Below are 23,785 nucleotides of genomic sequence, written 5' to 3'. Positions count from 1 at the left end.
TTTTAGCACTCACTTTGTTTATGGCAAAGCAATGTGTTTTATATTGTAGGTATCTGGTTAGGTGATGTGTAACTACCGGTATGTAAATATTTGCCTTATTGTTTTCCAGAATTTTGAAATAGTTTGCATAGTGCGCCCTCTACTGCAAAATACACAGTGCACCATTTGCTGCAAAAAACATAGAGGGCAATTTATCAAAGCTGGAGCAGACAAAAACTGGAGAAGTTTTGCATGGCAACCAATCAGCTTCTCTCTTCAGTTTGTTCAGTTAAGATTTAAAAATGAAAGAGAGAAGCTGCTTGGTTGCCATGCACAGCTGCTCCAGTTGTTGTCTGCTCCAGTTTTGATTAATGTCTCTCAAAGTGCGCCTTCTGCTGCAAAATACACAATGCACCCTCTGCTGCAAAACACATATTGCGCCCTCTGCTGCAAAACACATATTGCGCCCTCTGCTGCAAAATACATAGTGCGCCCTCTGCTGCAAAATACATAGTGCGCCCTCTACTGCAAAAAACATAGTGCACCCTCTGCTGCAAAATACATAGTGTGCCCTCTGCTGCAAAATACATAGTGCGCCCTCTGATAGATATGTGCACCGGCAGAAAGTTTGTTTCGTTTTCATTCAGATTCTCCATTATTTAGTTTTTCGGGTCATCGGGTCTGAAAGTCAATTACTTTCGGGATTCGGATTTGGACAAAATTCGTTAGAGGTAGTCTGTACGAATGTTCGTTTCAGAGGAAAATTCGTACAGACTACCTCTAACGAATTCCGTCCGAAATTTTTTTATTGGAAATTTTGAGTCATTTTCATTCATCTGCTGCAAAATATGTAGTGTGTCCCCTGCTGCAAAATGTATAGTGCGCCCCCTGCTGCAAAATGCATAGTGTGCCCTCTGCTATAAAATACATAGTGTGCCCTCTGCTATAAAATACATAGTGCGCCCTCTGCTGCAAAATTCATAGTGCGCCCTCTGCTGCAAAATTCATAGTGCGCCCTCTGCTGCAAAATTCATAGTGCGCCCTCTGCTGCAAAATTCATAGTGCGCCCTCTGCTGCAAAATTCATAGTGCGCCCTCTGCTGCAAAATTCATAGTGCGCCCTCTGCTGCAAAATTCATAGTGCGCCCTCTGCTGCAAAATTCATAGTGCGCCCTCTGCTGCAAAATTCATAGTGCGCCCTCTGCTGCAAAATTCATAGTGCGCCCTCTGCTGCAAAATTCATAGTGCGCCCTCTGCTGCAAAATTCATAGTGCGCCCTCTGCTGCAAAATTCATAGTGCGCCCTCTGCTGCAAAATTCATAGTGCGCCCTCTGCTGCAAAATTCATAGTGCGCCCTCTGCTGCAAAATTCATAGTGCGCCCTCTGCTGCAAAATTCATAGTGCGCCCTCTGCTGCAAAATTCATAGTGCGCCCTCTGCTGCAAAATTCATAGTGCGCCCTCTGCTGCAAAATTCATAGTGCGCCCTCTGCTGCAAAATTCATAGTGCGCCCTCTGCTGCAAAATTCATAGTGCGCCCTCTGCTGCAAAATTCATAGTGCGCCCTCTGCTGCAAAATTCATAGTGCGCCCTCTGCTGCAAAATTCATAGTGCGCCCTCTGCTGCAAAATTCATAGTGCGCCCTCTGCTGCAAAATTCATAGTGCGCCCTCTGCTGCAAAATTCATAGTGCGCCCTCTGCTGCAAAATTCATAGTGCGCCCTCTGCTGCAAAATTCATAGTGCGCCCTCTGCTGCAAAATTCATAGTGCGCCCTCTGCTGCAAAATTCATAGTGCGCCCTCTGCTGCAAAATTCATAGTGCGCCCTCTGCTGCAAAATTCATAGTGCGCCCTCTGCTGCAAAATTCATAGTGCGCCCTCTGCTGCAAAATTCATAGTGCGCCCTCTGCTGCAAAATTCATAGTGCGCCCTCTGCTGCAAAATTCATAGTGCGCCCTCTGCTGCAAAATTCATAGTGCGCCCTCTGCTGCAAAATTCATAGTGCGCCCTCTGCTGCAAAATTCATAGTGCGCCCTCTGCTGCAAAATTCATAGTGCGCCCTCTGCTGCAAAATTCATAGTGCGCCCTCTGCTGCAAAATTCATAGTGCGCCCTCTGCTGCAAAATTCATAGTGCGCCCTCTGCTGCAAAATTCATAGTGCGCCCTCTGCTGCAAAATTCATAGTGCGCCCTCTGCTGCAAAATTCATAGTGCGCCCTCTGCTGCAAAATTCATAGTGCGCCCTCTGCTGCAAAATTCATAGTGCGCCCTCTGCTGCAAAATTCATAGTGCGCCCTCTGCTGCAAAATTCATAGTGCGCCCTCTGCTGCAAAATTCATAGTGCGCCCTCTGCTGCAAAATTCATAGTGCGCCCTCTGCTGCAAAATTCATAGTGCGCCCTCTGCTGCAAAATTCATAGTGCGCCCTCTGCTGCAAAATTCATAGTGCGCCCTCTGCTGCAAAATTCATAGTGCGCCCTCTGCTGCAAAATTCATAGTGCGCCCTCTGCTGCAAAATTCATAGTGCGCCCTCTGCTGCAAAATTCATAGTGCGCCCTCTGCTGCAAAATTCATAGTGCGCCCTCTGCTGCAAAATTCATAGTGCGCCCTCTGCTGCAAAATTCATAGTGCGCCCTCTGCTGCAAAATTCATAGTGCGCCCTCTGCTGCAAAATTCATAGTGCGCCCTCTGCTGCAAAATTCATAGTGCGCCCTCTGCTGCAAAATTCATAGTGCGCCCTCTGCTGCAAAATTCATAGTGCGCCCTCTGCTGCAAAATTCATAGTGCGCCCTCTGCTGCAAAATTCATAGTGCGCCCTCTGCTGCAAAATTCATAGTGCGCCCTCTGCTGCAAAATTCATAGTGCGCCCTCTGCTGCAAAATTCATAGTGCGCCCTCTGCTGCAAAATTCATAGTGCGCCCTCTGCTGCAAAATTCATAGTGCGCCCTCTGCTGCAAAATTCATAGTGCGCCCTCTGCTGCAAAATTCATAGTGCGCCCTCTGCTGCAAAATTCATAGTGCGCCCTCTGCTGCAAAATTCATAGTGCGCCCTCTGCTGCAAAATTCATAGTGCGCCCTCTGCTGCAAAATTCATAGTGCGCCCTCTGCTGCAAAATTCATAGTGCGCCCTCTGCTGCAAAATTCATAGTGCGCCCTCTGCTGCAAAATTCATAGTGCGCCCTCTGCTGCAAAATTCATAGTGCGCCCTCTGCTGCAAAATTCATAGTGCGCCCTCTGCTGCAAAATTCATAGTGCGCCCTCTGCTGCAAAATTCATAGTGCGCCCTCTGCTGCAAAATTCATAGTGCGCCCTCTGCTGCAAAATTCATAGTGCGCCCTCTGCTGCAAAATTCATAGTGCGCCCTCTGCTGCAAAATTCATAGTGCGCCCTCTGCTGCAAAATTCATAGTGCGCCCTCTGCTGCAAAATTCATAGTGCGCCCTCTGCTGCAAAATTCATAGTGCGCCCTCTGCTGCAAAATTCATAGTGCGCCCTCTGCTGCAAAATTCATAGTGCGCCCTCTGCTGCAAAATTCATAGTGCGCCCTCTGCTGCAAAATTCATAGTGCGCCCTCTGCTGCAAAATTCATAGTGCGCCCTCTGCTGCAAAATTCATAGTGCGCCCTCTGCTGCAAAATTCATAGTGCGCCCTCTGCTGCAAAATTCATAGTGCGCCCTCTGCTGCAAAATTCATAGTGCGCCCTCTGCTGCAAAATTCATAGTGCGCCCTCTGCTGCAAAATTCATAGTGCGCCCTCTGCTGCAAAATTCATAGTGCGCCCTCTGCTGCAAAATTCATAGTGCGCCCTCTGCTGCAAAATTCATAGTGCGCCCTCTGCTGCAAAATTCATAGTGCGCCCTCTGCTGCAAAATTCATAGTGCGCCCTCTGCTGCAAAATTCATAGTGCGCCCTCTGCTGCAAAATTCATAGTGCGCCCTCTGCTGCAAAATTCATAGTGCGCCCTCTGCTGCAAAATTCATAGTGCGCCCTCTGCTGCAAAATTCATAGTGCGCCCTCTGCTGCAAAATTCATAGTGCGCCCTCTGCTGCAAAATACATAGTGCTCCCTCTGCTGCAAAATACATAGTGGGGAAAAACTCCGTGCAGGATAAAAATTAACCCTTGCAGTGGTGCTACCCCTGCGCTGCACGGGTTAAGTGCTCCCTTTGGTCTAGGGTCTAAAGTCAAAACGATATATGCTCCCAATCCTCGTTCCCATCTGGCTGTTAGACTGGTCCCCGCAGCCTCCCCCCCTCCTCTCTGGTGGTATAAGGAGAGGACCCATGAGTCATCACGTCTAATACATTGTGTATTAGACGTGAGAACAGTGAGGGACGTTCCACCGCTGGAAAATAAACTTCCGGCTTATCATAGATAAGCATGCACATAGCAACTAACATTGCACTACAGCACCATCTACAATTCAAAAGTCATATCAGTACATTAGTATATGCTGTTGTATTTCCAACAGATAGCCCCACTGCTAGGGTTCATTTTTATTTTGCTCGGAGTTCTTCTTTAACGGGCTAATGGCAGAAATATTGTAAAGCAACATGGTGATCCCCTAATAGAGAATCTAATTCAGTAGCATTGTTGTGTGATCACATGACACGCAACTTTATTGTTCGGGTGTAACCTGAAAGTGTAGGATTTTTATCTTCAGTAGTTGTATCTTCTGCATAGTAGCATAGTAGTGGCTCTCTTGTACTTTTGTTTTTAAAGTGACATTAAACCCTCAGATTTTTTTAACATAAACCAATACTGTAATGTGTGCCTTACTGTAATCCATGGTTGTTTCCCTTCTCTTTGCTGCTCTTCCTTTTAAATCTGTATCTGTTCTCATGCTGGGCAGAACTTCTGTTTTGCAGCAGACTGCCTTGTCTCTGAAATGGATACATGGTGTCTGTGTGCAGGATCACAACCTGAGCCAGCACTACAGGAAGAGGCCATGAGCTGCAAAGGGACATTCTCCCCAAGCATGAGAAGAGATAAGGATTTAAAAGGAAGAGCAGCAAAGAGAAGGGAAACTACCATGGATTTCAGTAAGGCACACATTACAGTATTGGTTTATGTTAAAAAATCTGAGCGTTTAATGTCACTTTAAGAAAGTTAGTATGTCTCGGTGTAAGATATGGAGGTGCGGGGATCTATGGTGGTAGTGTGAGCCGGTGACACTTGGGCAATAGAAGGACACATGACCAAGGAAAGAGACTGAAATTCTAACCACTTGCGGACTGGCCACTGTATCAAAACAGCCGGTCTGCTGGCGCATTGTTCCGGGAGGACATACCTGTTCTCCCGGAACCTACATATGCGTGTCTGCGCGTGGCCACGGCTGCTCCCACTGTCATTAGACAGTGCAAAACAGCGGCTTTAGACATTGGTTATCACAGCAATCACAGGGCAATATTTGCCGAGCCCTCTCTTTCCTCTTACATCAGAAGCAGGGGAGAGTAATCCATTCATTGCTTCCTAGAGTAAAAACAGCTGCAGAAAAAAAGAGGAAAATAACATTTTTAACCCTTTCACCTTCACTTCACTCCACTCCACTCCTATAAATGTTAGCTCCATTCTATCTCTACTCTGATGTGTGTATTAACCCCTTCATCTCCTGCACATCTATACATTAAGCCCTTCATCTCCTGCACATCTATACATTAAGCCCTTCATCTCCATCCTCCCACTGTATGTGACCTATACATTAACCCATTCTCACTCCCTCCTCCCTCTGTCTATGACCTGTACCTTTATTGTATCTTGTGCCCTATTACCAAGCTCCATGTTTTAACCCCCTCAATACCAACATGTTTCTTCATTTCCAAAAACTTGTGGCGCAATATCAAGTCACCTTGGAGTGTCTACTTTCCAAAAAGGCATAATTTCGCAGATTTTCATGCTATCCTGACATTTTTATTTGCTATGATCTATTAATGAAAGTAAGAGAAACAGCCTTTTTTTTTCAAATTTTTCGATCTCTTTTGCTTTATATAGTTAAAAAAAAAATTTAAAAAGTGGTTATTAAACACCACTGAAAGAAAGCTGAGATAAAATTAATTTTGTTACAGTGTTGAGTGACGGAGGAATTCTCAGCCAAACTTGCACAGGGCTGAAAACTGGAAAATGGCCCGGTGATGAAGAAGGTGTAACATGCCGGTACTGAAGTAGTTAAAAGAATGATGAGCCTTAAGACGTAGTGTGTTTTGCAAGTGTCATTTTAAGAAAAGTTGTCATGTGTTTGCACAACGAGGAGGATTCTTTGTGTTATAGATTCTTAGCGAATGAAAGAAGAGTGGATGTAGGAAAAGTGTGGGACGAAGGACACATCTGACAAACCCGGAAGCAACAATAGGAGGTGGAGTGGAAGGTCTGACAGCACAGAACACAGCAGCTGTGTATTGGAGCAGAGGAGAGCGTTACTACTGAGACTGCTGGAAGATTGATGAGATCACTGAATTGCGTCACAGAACTATGAGGTGAGTGCAGCTAGTTGAATATTAAACTATACAGAACAGTGTCACAAGTGATTGGGTATTATGCTGAAACTGTGAATATCTCATTTGAGACTAATCTGTCTAAAGGTGCCCATACACATGTCAGTTATCGTACAACAATGGGCAGGTGTATGGGCAGGTGTATTGGCAGCGTGAGACCGCTTCTACTGTAAGGTTGCATGACTTTCGTCTTCCGAGCACGCTGGAAAACCTGCCTAAAATTGTACGATTTTCGGCGGGTTGGTGGTGTGCTCGGAAGACTAATGCCGCACGGGCCGGTATGGGCAAGCACACACTGTGCGTTCAGCACTGCAATCATTGCAAGCCCTCCCCTCAGTGTGGAGGGCTTGCGATGATCGAAAGTACGATCTGCCTGTCCAAGATGGGCAGATCGTACAAAATTTTAATGACAACGAAATTCATGCAATGGTTGTAAGGTGTATGGGCAGCTTAAGGGCAGCTTAAGGGCAGCTTAAGGGGAATCCAGCCCCTCCCCTGTCACGGCAGAGAGCCGTGACAGGATCGAGAGGTCAGCGAACGCCGGTATGTGTTCGCTCACTTCCCAATCTACTGAGCTGACCTGTGACAGTCTCATTGTCACAGGTCGGCTAGAACTATGAGGTGAGTGAAAAGCACTCACCTCATAGTTCTACTTTAAGATAAAAGACTTGGAGGTAGCTCTAACAATTTCAGAAGTACTACGATTAAATAAGCCAAGGGTTAGTCCTTATGGAACGTTGTGCTCGTTTAAACTTCATCTAGAGCTAAAGCCTTTTTATTTTTTAGTTTTGGATAGTGTCAAAAAGTGTAAAAAATAAGATAATTGCCCCCACTTCGAGTTGTGCTTCCAGGACAGGAAGTGAAATCTCAGACAGGGAGATTTTAACCATATACTAATCTATCCAAAACAAAAAAAAACAACTTTTGGCTATACAGTGGATACACTTTAATAATAATGAACATACAGTTCTTATTGGAGAAACACAAAGAAACTGAGGCTATAAGCCAGTCTCTGATGATCTTATTTTCTGTGATTACAGCCATAATAGCGACAGAGAAAAAAGGTGAAAATCCAGAGCAGAAAGAACTTCAGGCTCAGATGATGGGTAAGTGAAATGGGATAAAAGGAGGGTCAATGAGAAGACTGCATAAAAGGAGCTGGTTGTGGAAGGATGGAGAGGTGGAGGTGACAGCTTGGGAATGTAGACTGGACAGAAGGGGACTGCCTTTCCTAACAGAGAAAGTTGGATGGAGAGGTGTTGAAATTAACTGCTTACATCAAGGAGACTGAGACCATGCTATGAAGCAAGGGAATGATTTTGGTAAGATCGGAAAAAATAAGAGTTATTCTTTTGATAAAACAGGATGAGCAGGTATCTTAACAGCCCTATTATTTCAGTTAAACACTCTTGCTCCTACAGTGAACCTGTCACCATAATATGAGGCTCAGTTCATAAAACTTTAGCACAATGGTAAGAACCTTGGGCATGGATGCTCTTTCTCATCCTTGGCCTTTTGACCAGGTTTATGCGTACCCTCCATTATCTCTAATTCCAGCAGTCATACAGAAACTAAATCTGTTCAGGGAAACTCTTATCCTCACAGAACCCGGATGGCCCAGAACAACTTGGTTCACCAATCTTGGAAATCTCTCGATTTCATTTGCTTGATGTAAAAAGATGTTTACTTCAGTATTTGGATGGGACTAGATCCTTTAGGAGATCTAGCCATTTATTTGTGACTTTTAGTGGTCTTCAGGCATCAAAAACCTCTGCGACCAGGTGGATCTGGGAGACTATTTACTTTATATTTTAAGAAGGACATGAACCGCCACACAAATTTAAGGCTCATTCCACAAGGGCAATTTCTGCTTCCAGGGCAGAGAAAGCATGTACTACGATGAAACAAATCTGCAAGGCAGTGGTTTGGTCAAGTCAGAATACCTTCTTGAGGCACCGTAGAGTGAAATGCTGGCTCAGCAGGACCTGATGTTTGGAAGGAGGGTCTTGCAAGCACTGGTCTCATCTTGAGGTATAGTATACTTGCTTTTCCCTCTCATATAGTTGTCCTGGAAGATGAAAGTAAGTCCTAGACTTACCGGTAATGGTATTTTTAAGAATCTTCCAGGACAACTACCTAGTTCCCACCCAGGTATTCTGGTGTTTTTATTATTTCTATGGGTAGTTGCTCTCTCTCTTTCACTGTTTTCCCCTTGGGTTCTTCTTGGTAGTAGTCTACTTTACACACACTAAGAGCTAAGGGGTGGAAGGGGTTTTTAAAGTGTCAGTTTTTTAAAGTGTCTGAGTGGGTTTCCTACAGAGGAGAAGGCAATCATCTCATGTAGCTGTCCTGTCCTTTTATCTCTTTGTTTCCATATATTTTCCCCATGCTGCAGCAGATTACATCATCATGGAGAAGTCCAATGTCTGCTGGAACGATGTGGCTGGGCTGGAAGAAGCAAAGCAAGCTTTGAAAGAGGCTGTGATATTACCAACTAATTTCTTGGGTTAGTACTTCCATAATAGCACTTTGATGCAAAGCTATTACTACAATTGCAAGCCTGGTACTCCTTTAGACAGCATAACAAAAGCTGGAACATCGGGGTTCTATAAATGTATTTATACAAACTAAATACAGTTGCCATGCTTGCATGAAATAGAATATCAAGTAGACAGTAGCTTACAAATGTATTTTTTAAGATTTAAGAGTAGAAAAGGATGTCTAATATTGTCTAATATTGAAAATAGATTTGAAGCAAACTTCTGCTTTGATCATTTGGGACTAAACAACAAGTTTGCTCACTGCTGTGTTCAAATGCTTGGTAATTAATACCTAGTACTTCCAAGTATGGGGGGGATCATGTGACTTGTTCTTCTTTTTTATTGGATAGTCCTTTCTGATGCTCAATGATTGATCTACTGCTGTCTCATGAGGGAGGGACTACAGTACTCAGCCCTGTGTATGTTCTAACTAAAGTGATTTGGAGCTTACATAGGGCTTGCTTTTTTCTAGTACCTAAACAGAGAGGGGGGGATTAGGAAATGTGCTGCTGGGGAGGGGGTCAGTTGGCTGTTCCTTTACAAAGTAAACATCCAATCGGGGGTGTCCCTGCACTTTGTGCCCCCTGATCGCGCGGGGGGCGGTGCAAGTTGTGGTTTTCGTCAGTGCTCGTTAATGAGGGATTGGCGTCACTGTTTGCCAGGAACTGGTTGGCAGGAGCTGGCTGGCATCCCACTCTGCTCCTGCCAACCAGTGATGTCAGTGAGCCGGGCGGGATGCCAGCCAGAGCGTCACAGGAGCTCTTAGCGACCTGGGAGGCTCTAGCCAGAAAGAGGGCAGCGGCAGTTGTACCACATGACCCACTGAAATGCCATTTGAGGCAACCACCTCAGGCTGTTCAGGGCATGCAGATATTGGTAAAATATTTTCCTGTGGCTTGTGGCCAGTTGTGGTTATTCCCCCACAGTATTGGTGGTTTAACCTTATTGGCCATCCAATCTGCTGGAGATGCTAAACGACTCTGTCTTGTTAGATTTTCGATCACAGAAAATTTACAGATTGAATGTGAGATTGCAAAAGGGGAACTGTGATGGTTATTTGCTTGTTCATTTTACATGCTGACAACCTGATAAAAAAAAATAGTAAACCACTCAACCAACATAGAAGAGGTCTGGGCTACTGCATTAAGTAAAGGTTCAGTCACCACAACGCAAAAAGAGACACTAAAATACACACCACAGCTACATTTGTGGGCGGTTTTATTATATGTTTCTATGTCGTGTTGAATATTGTGCAAATTCGGGAGTACAGATGTGCAAACACAAAATGTTGTTTTCTGGCTTTTAAGACCTCAAAGAAACTAAAGCTGGCCATACACTTGTAAGATATTCCAAGGCCCAGATACAAATAAATGTATCTATTTAATAATAATAATATAAAATTGGTAAATTGGAAGAAATATGATTAGCCAAAAGTATACATGTATGCACCCAGATGTGACTAGAATTGTAAATTAGGCTTCTCTGAAACTAGTATAAATAAAAGGAATAGTTTGTTAGCATGATAATCTGCCAAGCAGATCTCCCCTATTGGTCTGTGAGAGCAGATATGTTAGGTATTGCCTCCTTGAGATCAATGGTCACCTTGATATGCTAAAATGGACAACTGGTTTTACAACTGGTGGTGTTTTGAGAGTGTCTGTGAACTCAGGAAGATTACACTCAAGCTAATATACATATATAGTCTTCTCAGACAGGATGGAACCAACCAGGTTATAGCCAACCCAGGTGTTATTAGATCAAAGAGACCTCAGCTGCCACCCAATCACTATCATGAGATAGCTCTGGTTAGGTTTTGTGGACCAATCCTGGGTTTCTAATGATGGTGAACGAGTGTAGCTGAGGCCAGAGCCATTGGAAGGCCATCTGAGGGGAAGCATTGTGGGGGAAGCCATTTTGGGGAGGCCATCAGAGGAACCACAGTCCAGAACCAGGAGTTTATGGTATTTTATGTGTTGTAGAGGTGTTGGGTTGGTGTCTTCTCTGGTTTAGTATTGTTATTTTAATATTGTTGGTTTGCTATTGCTGTGCTAGTATTCCTGTGACAACAATCTTGGATATGTGATTTGTTGTTTTGTGTTGTTATTATTGTAACCTTTCTTTGCCAATAATCGGGTTGTGCATGTGAATTCCTGGTACAATATACTCTTTTAAACCTGCAGTTTATGGTGTGTATTTCTTAGCTTACCTACCCCTCTCGAACAGTAAAAAGTGGGTGTTGATAAATAATACAGATTTTATTTATTAATACTCATATTGTTACTATTATTGTTTGTTTTTCTTACACACTAGTAGATTTACGAAGGAAAGATCATTCTTTACCACCTGATAATGTCATCAGACAATGTCATCAGAATGTCGAAATAAAATTGTTTTATTTTAGCATTTGATTTTGGAATGAATGGAGTTTTCTGAGCGAAAACCACATTCACAGTTAGAATTTAATTTGTTCGAGAAAAATGTTCCATTCTGCTGCTTCTGTTTTTTTCGTCACTATATTCGAAATCGATCATTGAAAGTCGAAAGAAAGTTCCTTTGTATGAAAGTTCTTTCAAAACTCTAAGCAATGTATGGCCAGCTTAAGTGGTTCCACAGCAATGACATGCCAATGAGGTAAAGATGCTGCACATACAGTACATGGAAAGTTATTTCCAAGAGAAAATGATTGTTATCCATATGGACCAAAAATGTACAGTATACGATTTTTGGACATGAAGAAACTTTGGCATAATAACTGACGTGTGTCCTCCATCTTGCTTTCTTTGTTTATTCTTCTGTTCACAATGTTGCCATTTTCTTCTTTTCAGGAAAGAATACTCCCTGGAGTACTATCTTGTTATTTGGAGCTCCAGGAATTGGAAAGACCTACCTGGCTAAAGCTGTTGCCACCCAAGCCAGTAACTCTGCCTTCTTCTCTGTGTCCTCATCTGATCTTATGTCTAAGTGGCTGGGAGAAAATGATAAGTAAGTGGGTGGGTGGCCTTTTTTTTAGTATTAGTCATTTTTTTTTTAGTTTTAAAAAGAGTGGAGATGGACTAGAACTACCTGCCCATCCACGCAATTTCCTGTGACACCTATAACCAATACAAGATGTAAAATAAAATATTCCTTGCAGGGGTACCAGCCATAAAAATGTAGCAGAGATTCTAACTACTCGCAACTGCACCAAATAAATGTGCTTTCATGTCTGTGTGAATCTTTAAGGGAGATTTCCTCCCAATTCGTGTCTGGGTGACACCCAAACTTACTCCATAGAGACACAGGCAGCAATAAAAACCTGATAAGGCATCTATCCCTTCCCTAATACATTAAAGAAAAAATCCCCAAAATTAGACTTACCTATGATTTCATATATCTCTCTTCAATTATAGAACTAGGTCTCACTCTTTTTTTTTAAATTTACATCATGGAAAGTTCAGCTAGAAGAGTGTGACTATTTTGGTAGAAACTTTGTGGGGAGATCTCACAACAGGACTTTCGTAATGAAAAAAGCAGCTAGTGGTCGGTCAACCCATCAGTGCCCTCACATTGGAGAGGGTTACATGCTCACCTTTGTACTTCACCCCTGTGCTGGGAAGTGAATATTATGTTTCTGGAAAAGCAGCAACAGCGGAGGATAGACAGAGAGGGATGGCAAACCCCCCCCCCCCCAAAAGAACAGGCCAACATAGCAACTACAAACCACACTGGGAATATGGGAACTCAGAGAATCCATCGGTAATAACAGTGCCCAGAGAGTAAGGGAATAGGGCAGCCAACATTGGGAAAATGGAGACTGAGGCTGGAGGGCAGCAATGTGGACCTGGAGATTGTTAGTTTTATAGTGGGAGCACAGCAAATTTATCGAATTATGCATGGGTCTCTGGAGAGAAGATCCTTAGGAGGAGTGAGGTCAACTGACTAAACTAAAAAGGTTCTATGGTGTCTACCTCCTATAGACACTAAGGGGTGATTCATAAACTGTTTGCACAAGGAGCAGCTATATGAATGAGATTTGCAGCACATTAGTGGAAATTCCTATGCTCTTTGGCTCCATCTAGTGGCCATAATGTGCTGTGACTCTCAATCATATAGCTGTTTGCGGTGTGAATTGTATATTACTCTAAATCACCCTTTAAGTAAAGTTCCTAGTTGTACAAGGGCACATTGTCCAAGTTTGAGAGAATTTGGGTTGACTGGCTCCATTTTCCACGTTTGGTATCTGGAGGGCTGCTAGGATAAGATGGGGTCATCTTGCGATCACATCACACTTCCTGAGAGACCCTAATTGCTACAAAACAGCATATAGAAGGAACCAATACCTTCAAAATAAAACTAAGAAATGAGGACTCCTATAAAGTATTTAATAGGAGGTATCTAGCTTATTATCTTGCAAGAGTAACAGGGATGGGGGCCTTCCCTCTAGTCGTTGTAATGGAAAAACCAGTGTTGAAGAAAGGGTAACTTTTATAATATATTTTAGGAATTGATTTAATTCGATCAACTGTAATTTTAATCATTGAAAGACTCTTCTTCTCACTTGTCCTATACTTTCTGAAATGGTGTGTGTGTGTGTTGGGGACCTCAAAGGGACCCGATGGCGAGAAGCAAGAGTTGTGTTTGTCTATTTGCATGTTTATTAAAGAAAACAATGCGTAAATAAAAGCTAATTAAAAAAAACTGATAATCCACTTCTTAGCACAGAGGTAATGCCCATATGAAAGCCATTCATTTCCTAGTGACATGAAGAAGGCTGATGAGTTAAACATTTAGAGAAATCATTTTTAGGCAGACAGACCATTAAAAGAGAAACTTTAGGAATTGTTAAAAGTTAAGTGTTGAATCAATGCAGTCCGTGGGCCTGATTGTTTCACTTCAAACAATATGCAGGGAGCAGAAGTGTTCAGCTACTGGGAGGGTAGCACTAACAGCTAGGTTTTCACAGCTCTCTTTTTTCAAAGGATGCCACTGAAATAAGGGAATTACCACATTACAATCATCATCCACAGTACTTTCAATTAAAGCAACTATATAACAGATTATAAAATGGGGAAAAAAAGGACACACTGCTAAAAAAAAAAAAAAAAGAATTAATACTTCCCTGTCCCCACCCTGTCTTCTCTCTTGATGAGCCAAGCTTGCTGAAGAATCGTCAGCATTTGGCACACTTCCTGGTGTGTCAGATGCCATGTCCTGGCTGTGTACTGGGTTTTCGTCTGGATTCTATGTCATTACTGCGTCTTGTAATAATGTTGGGGCTGATAGATAAAAGAACAGACCCTAGAGGAGGACTAGGCACCTAACACTGCCGGAAAAGCCAAGTGGTGAAGATTCTTCTGCAAGCTTAGCTCTTAATGAGATGAAAGAATGAATTCTTTGATATGCAATCGTTGGTGTTTTAGTCTAGTGATGGAGTTGTTTCATGGTTCAAGTTTCATTAACCACTAAAGAAAACTGATCTCTTGATGTTTGATGTGGACACCTTGTGTAATCATCACATTCATTACAGGCTGCTGAAGGACCTGTTTGAATTAGCACGGCAACATAAACCATCCATCATTTTCATCGATGAGGTTGACATGCTGTGGGACTCTGGGAATGGATCTAGTGACGAAGCTGTCTGCAGAATCAAGACCGAGCTCCTGGTGCAGATGCAGGGTATGAAGGTCCTCCATTATTTTAGGTTTTACGTGTCAAAAGGTTTCTTCTTCTGTCTATATAACAAGGTTGGGTAAATCTTAAGACTGACTAGACAGACAGGCTGGTGACCTGGACTTTTCTCTGCTGCATTTAAGCAATACAGCCAGGTCGCTACCAAGTCCCCTTCCTGCTGTTAAAAATGAAACTCTTGGCTCTGTTATTTGTTTATCAGAACATAGCAATGACAACAATGGGGTCCTGCTTCTGGGAGCTACAAGCAGACCATGGATGCTGGACTCTGCAATCTGCAGAAGGTGAGATTAGAACCTCCTTTTGCAGGCACTATCCCTCCCCCAGCTGTCTTCTGCTTAATATTAGCTACAAATAGCTTCTCTCTTTCATACCTACAGTGCAGCATGGGACAATAGTAGTTATGGGCATTATTTCTTCTTTTATTTTAAGTCTATATATTTTAAAAACATGGGGGGGGGGGAGATTGGGAGGGGGGCAATACACAAAAATAAGTAGGAATCTGACAATATGAGCTAATATCCCTTACCTTAAAGTGAACCTTTGCTTTGCTGGTGCAGAACAAATCAACAGGTGCACCTTTCATGAACGTGTTGGCCTAGTGTCAGGTTGAAAGGCTGTCTTATCTCCTCTATCAGTTCAGTAATAATCCACTATCCTATTTTTTACCTTCCTGAATGTCAGGTTCCAGAAGCGTATTTACATCCCGCTACCAGATGAGACTGCCCGAGCTCAGATGTTTAGCCTGCACTTGGGTAACAACCCCCACGGTCTGAACAATGACAACATCCTGGAGCTGGCCAACAAAACAGAGGGTTACTCAGGAGCAGACATCATAATGATTGTGCGCAATGGGCAGATGCAGACCGTGCGTAAAGTACAATCAGCCACACATTTTAGAAAGGTACAGTGTGTATGAAAAGCCTGAACATTGAAAACCATTATTGTGAAAGATGTTCTAAGTAGGTTATTCTTCTCTGTGTTAGGTGCGTGGTACATCTCGTACTAGCCCTGAAGTCATGGTGGATGACCTCCTAACACCATGTTCCCCTACAGACCCTGGAGCCACTGAGATGACCTGGATGGAGGTGCCTGGTGATAAACTGCAGGAGCCTGCAGTTTACATGGTAAAAAGGAGCATGTATTGCTATGTTTGAAAATATTACAGGATTTATTGACCCTTGGATGATCAAAGTGAATGTGATATAGTAGTAAACAATTGTACCCTCCTGTTGTGTAGGTGAGTCAAAGCCAGGGAACAAGAAACATTACCTTTGAAAAGGTTTTACTGTTTTTTCATTATCAGTGCTTCACTGAAGCCCCAGCCTCCCCTTATGAGATCAGGACAGCTGTGCCCTCCAGTGGACTGAAATGTCTCCTTCACTGTCATAACCATTGTACTCCAATCAGCATGGAGTGTGAGCATTGCAGATTGGAGCACAGCAGTTGTGACTGTTCAGGAGACGCATTGGACACAGAGTGCAGTGAACTTGATCTTTAGCGTTCTGCTGCAGATATGAAGTTTGAAGCTGCAGTGGAACAATAACTACTGCACATGACACCCATATGAATTCCCCTGCCAAGGTTTTCATATTTGATTTTGACCTTGTTCCTCAATTAAATAAAAGGTGACAGACACCTTTTGTTGCGCACACACAATGACTTTAATCCATGAATCCGTCATACACATAGATGTAGGATTGCAACACAAATCTGTTTGACAATTGAGCAAAGCCTAAAACCTAACTTTGGCCACAATAAACCTACAGGAATTAAATTAGTGGAAGACTCCTTTTCCTCTAAAGCCACCTGCCATAATGTACACTTTCTTCATCCCCCAAAAATATCTTGTTTACATGGATGGGAGTCAGGCTCTGTCCTGCTGCACTTCCTGGCCACTCTAGCTGTAAGAGCTAGACCCCAGCTTTATGGGCATATCACCTCTTCCCTCTGCTTCTTACCATCCACATAGCAAGTATCCCCTGGCTTTCTGTTTTGTGAATTGCCAGGAGGAGAGGGGGGGAAGAGATTCACTTATAGTGTTAAGGTTTATAAGACTGTGCTTCCTTGCCTGCTCAACAGTAAGCAGTGCTTATAAATGAGCAGGCACTGAAGTACAGTGGGAGCTAGCACTCACATGTAAACAGGAACATTTGAGGGGTGAAGAAGAATATGTATATTAGGGCAGTTGGCTTTAGAGGAAACGGAGTGTTCAACTATTTAAAACCAGTTATTGTGCCTGTAGTTGGGTTAAAATGGTTCTCTTGATACATTTTTTTTCTTTAGAGCATCAGAAAGTCAAAACAAAAATAAAACATTTTAAATGCTTAGTTTGCTTCTGTACAGATCCCGCTGCTGTGCCCATTCAAGTCAACGACAGGCTGAAAAGTGGCTGCATCTGCCCATGGCTGTCCACATGTAATCGTTCATGTAATGGTTCATAATTGGTAATGGTGATTCTCTGTGTATCAGTACTGCTTGGACCTAGAAAAAGGGGGGAAAGCCTGGAAGCTTCCTGACAATTTAACTCTTAGTGCACATAAAGAAATATCACGGAAAGTGCTCACCTATGGTATGATAATAGACTAATATTGCTACAACCACCTACAGCCTATTTTCATGTTCAGATTGACTCTGTTAGCTAAAGTATTATATTTTGTTCCCTGTCCACCAACGCACTGACAGTCTTTTTTGCTTTACAGTCTGATATGCTACAATCTATTGCTACAATAAGACCCACGGTCAATGCTGAGTACCTGCTAAAAATTAAGAAATTTACAGAAGACTATGGGCCAGAAGGGTGAACTGCAGTGAGCACCACAAGGGGAGAGGGGGTGATGTTTGCTAATTTTTCCCTGTTAACATTGCAGGAAACTACTACTCGGGCAACCCTCTCCCATATGCAGGAGTCCTGTTGCCCCGTCTGATTCTGCACTGCCTGTGAGGCTCACTCCACCAGCATTTGTCTTTGAGGTTTACATTAAATTGTATAGAAATCCTAACATTGTACTTCTTTTTGGTCTGTTATGTAAATACTATTGAAAGAATTTTGTTCTTCCCAGGGCAAGGGAAGTGGCGGCATGTGGAGCTTTGCATACAGTGGGTCTAGCAATATGCTCTCCCCTAGTTGAGCGTGGTGAGATGAAAAATTTCACCTATAGCCAATCGGCTCACACCTATGAATCCGTGGGTCAGGGCGCTGATTTAGGTGTGCAGCAAATCAGATTCCCCCAGAAAAAATATGTTTATAAATGGATAAAACAATATTTTCATGGACTTTCCAGTCATTTGTATAATTTCAATTATATAAAAATAATTATATAAAATCCTTACTTAGATTTAATACAAAATGCATCCAGATGCAAGATGGATCTGTCTTAGCTAGGATGCAGGAAATGGAAGTGTCCCTCTTCTGAGTCATTCACCAGTGCAAGATATTAATGACTTCTGCTATTTAGCTCTAGATCACAGCAGTGTCCTTTTTGTGAGCTTGTAGGAAGAAGCTGCTCTGCCAGGCTTCATATTTGTTTAAAAAAAAAACAAAACTAAAAAAAAGAGTATCTATAAACCCAAATCTTTGTTTTCCCAATAAACGTTTAATACAAATGACACAATTTCCAGACCCCTTTGCATGTTGTATAGGAAGACTATAACAGTACTCCTCTCAGGAAAGCTGTCGCCAATTGAAACTTCAGAGAAGGAGGAGATGGAGTCTGCTCTGACGTGTGTCAATTTTTACTTGAACAATTGAGCTCTAAAAACAGCAGTTTTTCCAATTTTTTGTGCACATTTCCACTTGAGGTATTCAACACTGTAGACAGATGGCATTTTTCCATACTGGAAAAACATGTTAAAAAGAAAATCCAAAAAGATACAATATTTAAAGAACTATGAGGCAAGTGATTTTCACCCAACCTCATAGTTCGAGCAGACATGTGACAATGAAACAGTCACACGTCGGCTCAATAGATCGGAAAGTGAGCGAACATATACCGCCGCTCACTTCTCGATCATGTCCCTGCAGAGAGCCGTGACTGTTACGGCTCACTGCAGGGATTTCCCCCCTCCCCGCTCCGATCTTCCAGCGCTGAACGGACGGGGCGGGTACAGCTGGCTCTGCCTCTAGATAGGCAGAGCCAGCTGTCAATCACGCAGCTGGGTGGATCTCAACAGCAATGTCGGGATCCGTCCCGGCTGTGGCGTCTCAGTATACCACGAGCTGTAGCTCACGGTATACTGAGCTTTGGGTGACAGGAGGACGCTAGTTTGTGTCCCCCCGTGAGAACTATGGGGGAAAACACTGACCCCATAGTTCTCCTTTAATATCTATTTGGAGAAAAAAAAAAGAAGAATCTCATTCTTTGTGACTCTTCTTGATACATGCATACAAGGTGAATAGGAAATCTGGCTTTCTGAACTGGCCATACACTGCTTAGATTTTCAAAAGGACTTTCATAAAAAAAGAATGTTTGTTCAACTTTCAATTAGTTGATGATGTCAAATCGACAATTGATTTTGACTGTAGTGTCGAAAAAAACGTGGCGCAGGATGGAAAAGGTTTCTTGGATGAACGAAATTCTAACAGTGAATGTAGTTTTCATTCGAGAAGCTCCATTCATTCCAAAATTGAACGTTAAAATCAAACTAAATTCCGATCGACAAAGAAAGATCTTTCATACAAATGTTTGTTTTGAAATCTAAGCAGTGTATGGCCAGCTTTAGTTACCTCAAGATAATTTAGCACACAGCTTCTTACGTTGAGTGGGGAAAAGTTCCACTTGACTGTAAACAAGATTGGGACAGAACATAGAAAGAAGTCCTGCATGCAATAGTAAGTAGGACACTTTGGGCAAAAAACATCCAATCAGTTTGGAAAGAGACAAAAAAAGGTTTCCTGATCGATAAGGCCCCTGTTCACACCTGAGCAACATGAAGCCAAAACACAAAAAAAGTACATGAGCTTTTTTTGGCAGTTTCAAGCACGTTTGTCCCCCACAGACAATGGAAACGTGCGGGAGAAGCATTTTGCACATTTATGTGCATTTGTATGCGCGTTCGTCCAAGGTTTCTTGCGCTGCCAGTGAAAAGGTGTGTCTTCATGTAGGAGCATTTTAAAAATGTGCCAAAGAGGTCCCCATCACACTCCTTACTGGTATGTCCCTTTTAAGGTGGGTGCTGCAGTGATAGGGGATGGCGCCACTTCAAATCCAAGTAGTAAAATATATCATCAGCACATTGAGGTAAAATCTTCAACAGGTGGCCATTGTATTGATGTACACATCTCATCACAAAGCAAAGTTTTGGGGCCACTCAGTGTCATGCCTGATGGTGTACATCAATAAAATGACCACTCGTTGAAGATTATACGTCAGTGCTGGAAATATATTTGACTACTTAAAAATGTGCCAAACGCGTAAAAACGATGCCACCTAGGCGTGAACCAGGCCTTAAGGTCACTGATTCAGCAGGCTGAAGTTACCACCACTAAATGTGCGGTTTTAAGGGTAAGCAGCCTTAAGGTCAAAAATCCAAAGGGTTCAAAAGGCTCTTTGGTTACAGCCTAAAAAAAAAAACTACAGAGGTCCCATTTGGGACAACTCCTCAAATACACTGGACTAGCATCTGGACAACAATCTCTGACCAGATTGTTAGTCTTCCCTAAAAACACGCTTGCCCAAATGCTCGATACCGGAACTTCCGGTCAGAGGGAGATCTCCCTCTGACCGGCAGTGTCGGGGGAGCATGGAGCCAACTGCCTTACCAAATCAGGAATCCAGGCAGTGGGTTATGACTCGCCTTGCTGATTGGTCAGGAAGCCAGGCTGCCTAGCAACAAGTGAAGCTGTCTTCATAGCCAATCAGGAAGCCAAGAGGCGATCTATGAAATGCTGTCCGGCTTTCTGATTGTTGCTAGGCAGCCTGGCTTCCTGACCAATCAAGAAGCTAAGTGGCGGTTCATGACGTGCCGCCCAGCTTCCTGATTGGCTAGAAAGCCAGGCAGCCTCGGCAAATGAAGACAGTGTTCAATAGAACATCGGCTTCCCTTGCAATTCAGGAAGCCGGGCAGCGGGTCATGATCCGCCGCCCAACTTCCTGATAATTGGGGCACACGGCACCGGCATCAGTACCGGTGCCGTGGGGAAAAATAAAAAATCTGAACTCGATAACGAAAAACAGTATTGGTGCATCCCTAATATTAACTGATGTTGAAGTATGTTACCCATGGTAATCCATGCAATTCTGATCTATTACCATACTTCACTACGAATGCTATATACCGTAAACAAAGGAAAAAAACACCCAAAACTTTTCTACACTTTGCAATGGCAGAGTTATAAAGATATCTAGATATCAACACAGGGGTAAACAAAATGGTATTTGTATTGTTTTTCCGTAGACATGAAGGCTATATTGACGGGGGGGAGTTAGTGAAGAAATAATGTGTGGAAATGCTGGACACGAATATTGGCAACTGCGTGCAGAAAGGCTTTGTACCAGTGTAATGCCTCTTTCACACGGGCACCCCTCCGTTCAGCAGGGAATCCATGCACAGATTCCCTGCTGATCAGAGCTGTATGGAACTCATCGCTTTCGTGACAACCATGTCTGTTCAGTTTTTACCTGCATTTTGCAATGGAGGAAAAAACTGAACTAAACAGACCCATGTTAGGTATATGGGCATTTGGAAGCAAGCAGATGTATCTATTTATACCCAATTACCTCTGACCCTTCATGTTTAGGTCTGACAAAACGCAGGACACAAACCACCTCAGTCTTTTTTCGGAATTAGACTTGGAGGTAATCGGATGTAAACAGACATGTCTGTTTACATCCTGCTGCCCATAGGGTTACCACGTTTTCCTAACAGATCCGTCTGAAAAACTGAAAGGCGGATCTCATTGGACATCCTGTGTGAAAGGAGCCTAATACACCATCTCACACACTAGTTTACAATGTTGTGCTATATTATTATACAGGATTTATATAGCGCCAACAGTTTGCGCAGCGCTTTACAATATAAGGAAGACATTACAGTCACAATACAATTCAAGACGGTAAGGAGGGACTTACAATCTAACAGGGAGGGAGAAGGGACACATGAGGAGGTAGCTGTGTGGGGATGAATTGTTTGAGAACGTGATGGTAGATGGTAACGTGCTATAGAATTTAGTCATAACTATCAGACAAAAGTAGAGCATAAAGGTCTAGCTAGTCAATGGTCAAACACCAGCTCTTCCCCTCTGTCACATGGGGGGGTGGGAGAGAATACTGTAATGAACCGAACACAAAATGATGTTCCAGATGAAACGGTGCTAGATTATTGTGAATAGCCTGATGCATGACATTTTCCTTCAGATTGTGACCTTCAGGTCATAAAGCATTATTACTAGGTGAAATCTTAAAATTGGGATCATATTATTTGATCACAGCTAAAAAAGCAACAATTAATCCTAATTAAATTTGACTTGTACCTTCACTTCCTGTCCTGTTGACAATTGCTTCACCAGACAGGAAAAATGAAAAATTTGCAAAAGGGACAAAAAAACCAAATAGAACCCCGGCTTATCTTTCCATACTATAAAAAAATAAAATTATATTTCAGTTGCAGGCTTTCATTCACTTTGTCTGGTAAAACAGTTGTCGGTATGGTTGTAAGTGAGGGTATGCCCTTCTATATCAGAGCCCAGGACAGCAGTAAACTTGACAGGTGTTCTCCACTCTATCCAAAGCTAAGAAAAATAACAAAATAAAGTTTCACTTTAGCAAGTGATGACATGCAGAGCATTATTTGCATGTAACAGCTTAATTTATTAATGTTTAGTGAAGACAACAATGTTCTTTGAAGGATGATTTCTTGGAAGACACATAAAAATGAAAGTGAAAAAAAATCAGTTTATTTTTTTCTTAATAAAACATACAAAAAAAGTCCAACAACAAACTCAAAAGAGATGCTTCAAAATTAATTTACAAAAATAAATTTGGAAATTGCTTTATTCTCTCATCTCGCCATCTTCTTCCTCCTCTTCTACTCCACGTATATATAATACATTATTACACCTACAAGAAGAGACACTTAATATGAATTATTCCCCTTTAAAGCAAATATAGTAGGCACAGTATATACCACAAACACATTTGTAACTCTCACAATACACAGTTCTATTTTGTTTATTGCTGCTTCTCCAGAAAGCACCCGTTCACCAAGGGAAGGAAGCAGTAGTTGAGAATGAACAGAGGTAGGATGGAATTTGAATGTGGGGCAGGGAATGGTGAATGTTTTGTGAGAGCAGAGGCAAGGGAGCAGTGTGCAGGACCAGATTACAGACAGGATGGAGAAGAAAGAAAGCATTAGGAGCACATTAGACAAAATAAGGGAAAATAGGCATCAGGGGGAGAGAGTTTATACAAGAATAAAGGACAGAGATCAGAGAAAAGAACATGAAGGCAACTACACTGAGGATTAAAGTGAGAAAAATCACCTGCAGAAGAATTGCCACAGACACGCTGAGGGGAAGAGCAGACAGGCCAGAATGTAATACCGAGGACAACAGTGGAAAGGAGAACAGAGAAAGCGGTACTAGCTAAATCTAGTATAAAGCTAAATATGGATAATATAAATAAAGCCAATATAGATAAAGCTAAATATGTCCAAGAATCCTTCCCTGACCGGCTCTCTATATTACACAGGACAGGATAAAGATTAATTTGCATAATTTGAATAAGTGAATGATGTTATTGTTAGACTTCAGTATTAGCAATGCTGCCTTAAAATGATAGTCTAATGCAGAAGTCAGATTGGGATTACATAGTAAAACAAAACCAATCTACTAACACAGGATTCACATTGTCAAAAATAGCTTGTATATTGTTGAGAAGGATATGTTTTTATTCACTTCAAGGCTGTATATAAACAGCACAGTCCTGAATTATAGCGCCTCAGGACTAGGCTGTCATGTCTCCAGCTGCTGTAGCCAGACAAGAAGCATGATTTGTGCTTCATCAGTGTCCCTGGGGTCAATAACGGATATTAAGGGTGTATTAGACACCTGATGTCTCTATAAAGAGGACCGATCACTTCCTGTCAATTAGCCCCGTTTTTAATAGCAATAAAGGGTAA

General features: G+C 42.5%; 2 protein-coding genes across 2 annotated transcripts in view; one reads left to right on the top strand and one right to left on the bottom strand.

The window, feature by feature from the left end:
- Positions 1-7,416: 7,416 nt before the first annotated feature.
- Positions 7,417-17,472, top strand: LOC108792579 (vacuolar protein sorting-associated protein 4A-like). The gene is made up of 8 exons (XM_018563385.1): positions 7,417-7,567; positions 8,860-8,967; positions 11,827-11,983; positions 14,508-14,656; positions 14,871-14,952; positions 15,353-15,572; positions 15,655-15,795; positions 17,371-17,472. The coding sequence occupies exons 1-8, from the start codon at positions 7,417-7,419 to the stop codon at positions 17,470-17,472; spliced, it is 1,110 nt and encodes a 369-aa protein (XP_018418887.1).
- Positions 17,473-22,540: 5,068 nt separating this feature from the next.
- SNRPF (small nuclear ribonucleoprotein polypeptide F) overlaps positions 22,541-23,785 on the bottom strand; it is a 6,540-nt gene continuing 5,295 nt past the window's right edge. The window contains exon 4 of the mRNA XM_018563396.1: positions 22,541-22,725. Within this exon, the coding sequence (XP_018418898.1) occupies positions 22,659-22,725 (67 nt within the window). The 3' untranslated portion in view covers positions 22,541-22,658. The remainder of the gene's footprint in view (positions 22,726-23,785) is intronic.

The sequence above is a fragment of the Nanorana parkeri genome, unplaced genomic scaffold (genome assembly GCF_000935625.1).
Source record: "Nanorana parkeri isolate BGI_ZX_2015 unplaced genomic scaffold, ASM93562v1 scaffold661, whole genome shotgun sequence".
NCBI classification, from domain to species: domain Eukaryota; kingdom Metazoa; phylum Chordata; class Amphibia; order Anura; family Dicroglossidae; genus Nanorana; species Nanorana parkeri.
This window is presented reverse-complemented; position numbering and strand designations above follow the sequence as displayed.

Excerpts from the sequence above, each read along its gene's own strand:
- LOC108792579 (XM_018563385.1), top strand. The coding sequence starts at position 7,417 with ATGAACATACAGTTCTTATTGGAGAAACACAAAGAAACTGAGGCTATA. Across the intron at positions 14,953-15,352 it reads GACTCTGCAATCTGCAGAAG|GTTCCAGAAGCGTATTTACA; the intron begins GTGAGATTAGAA and ends CCTGAATGTCAG. Across the intron at positions 15,796-17,370 it reads AGGAGCCTGCAGTTTACATG|TCTGATATGCTACAATCTAT; the intron begins GTAAAAAGGAGC and ends TTTGCTTTACAG.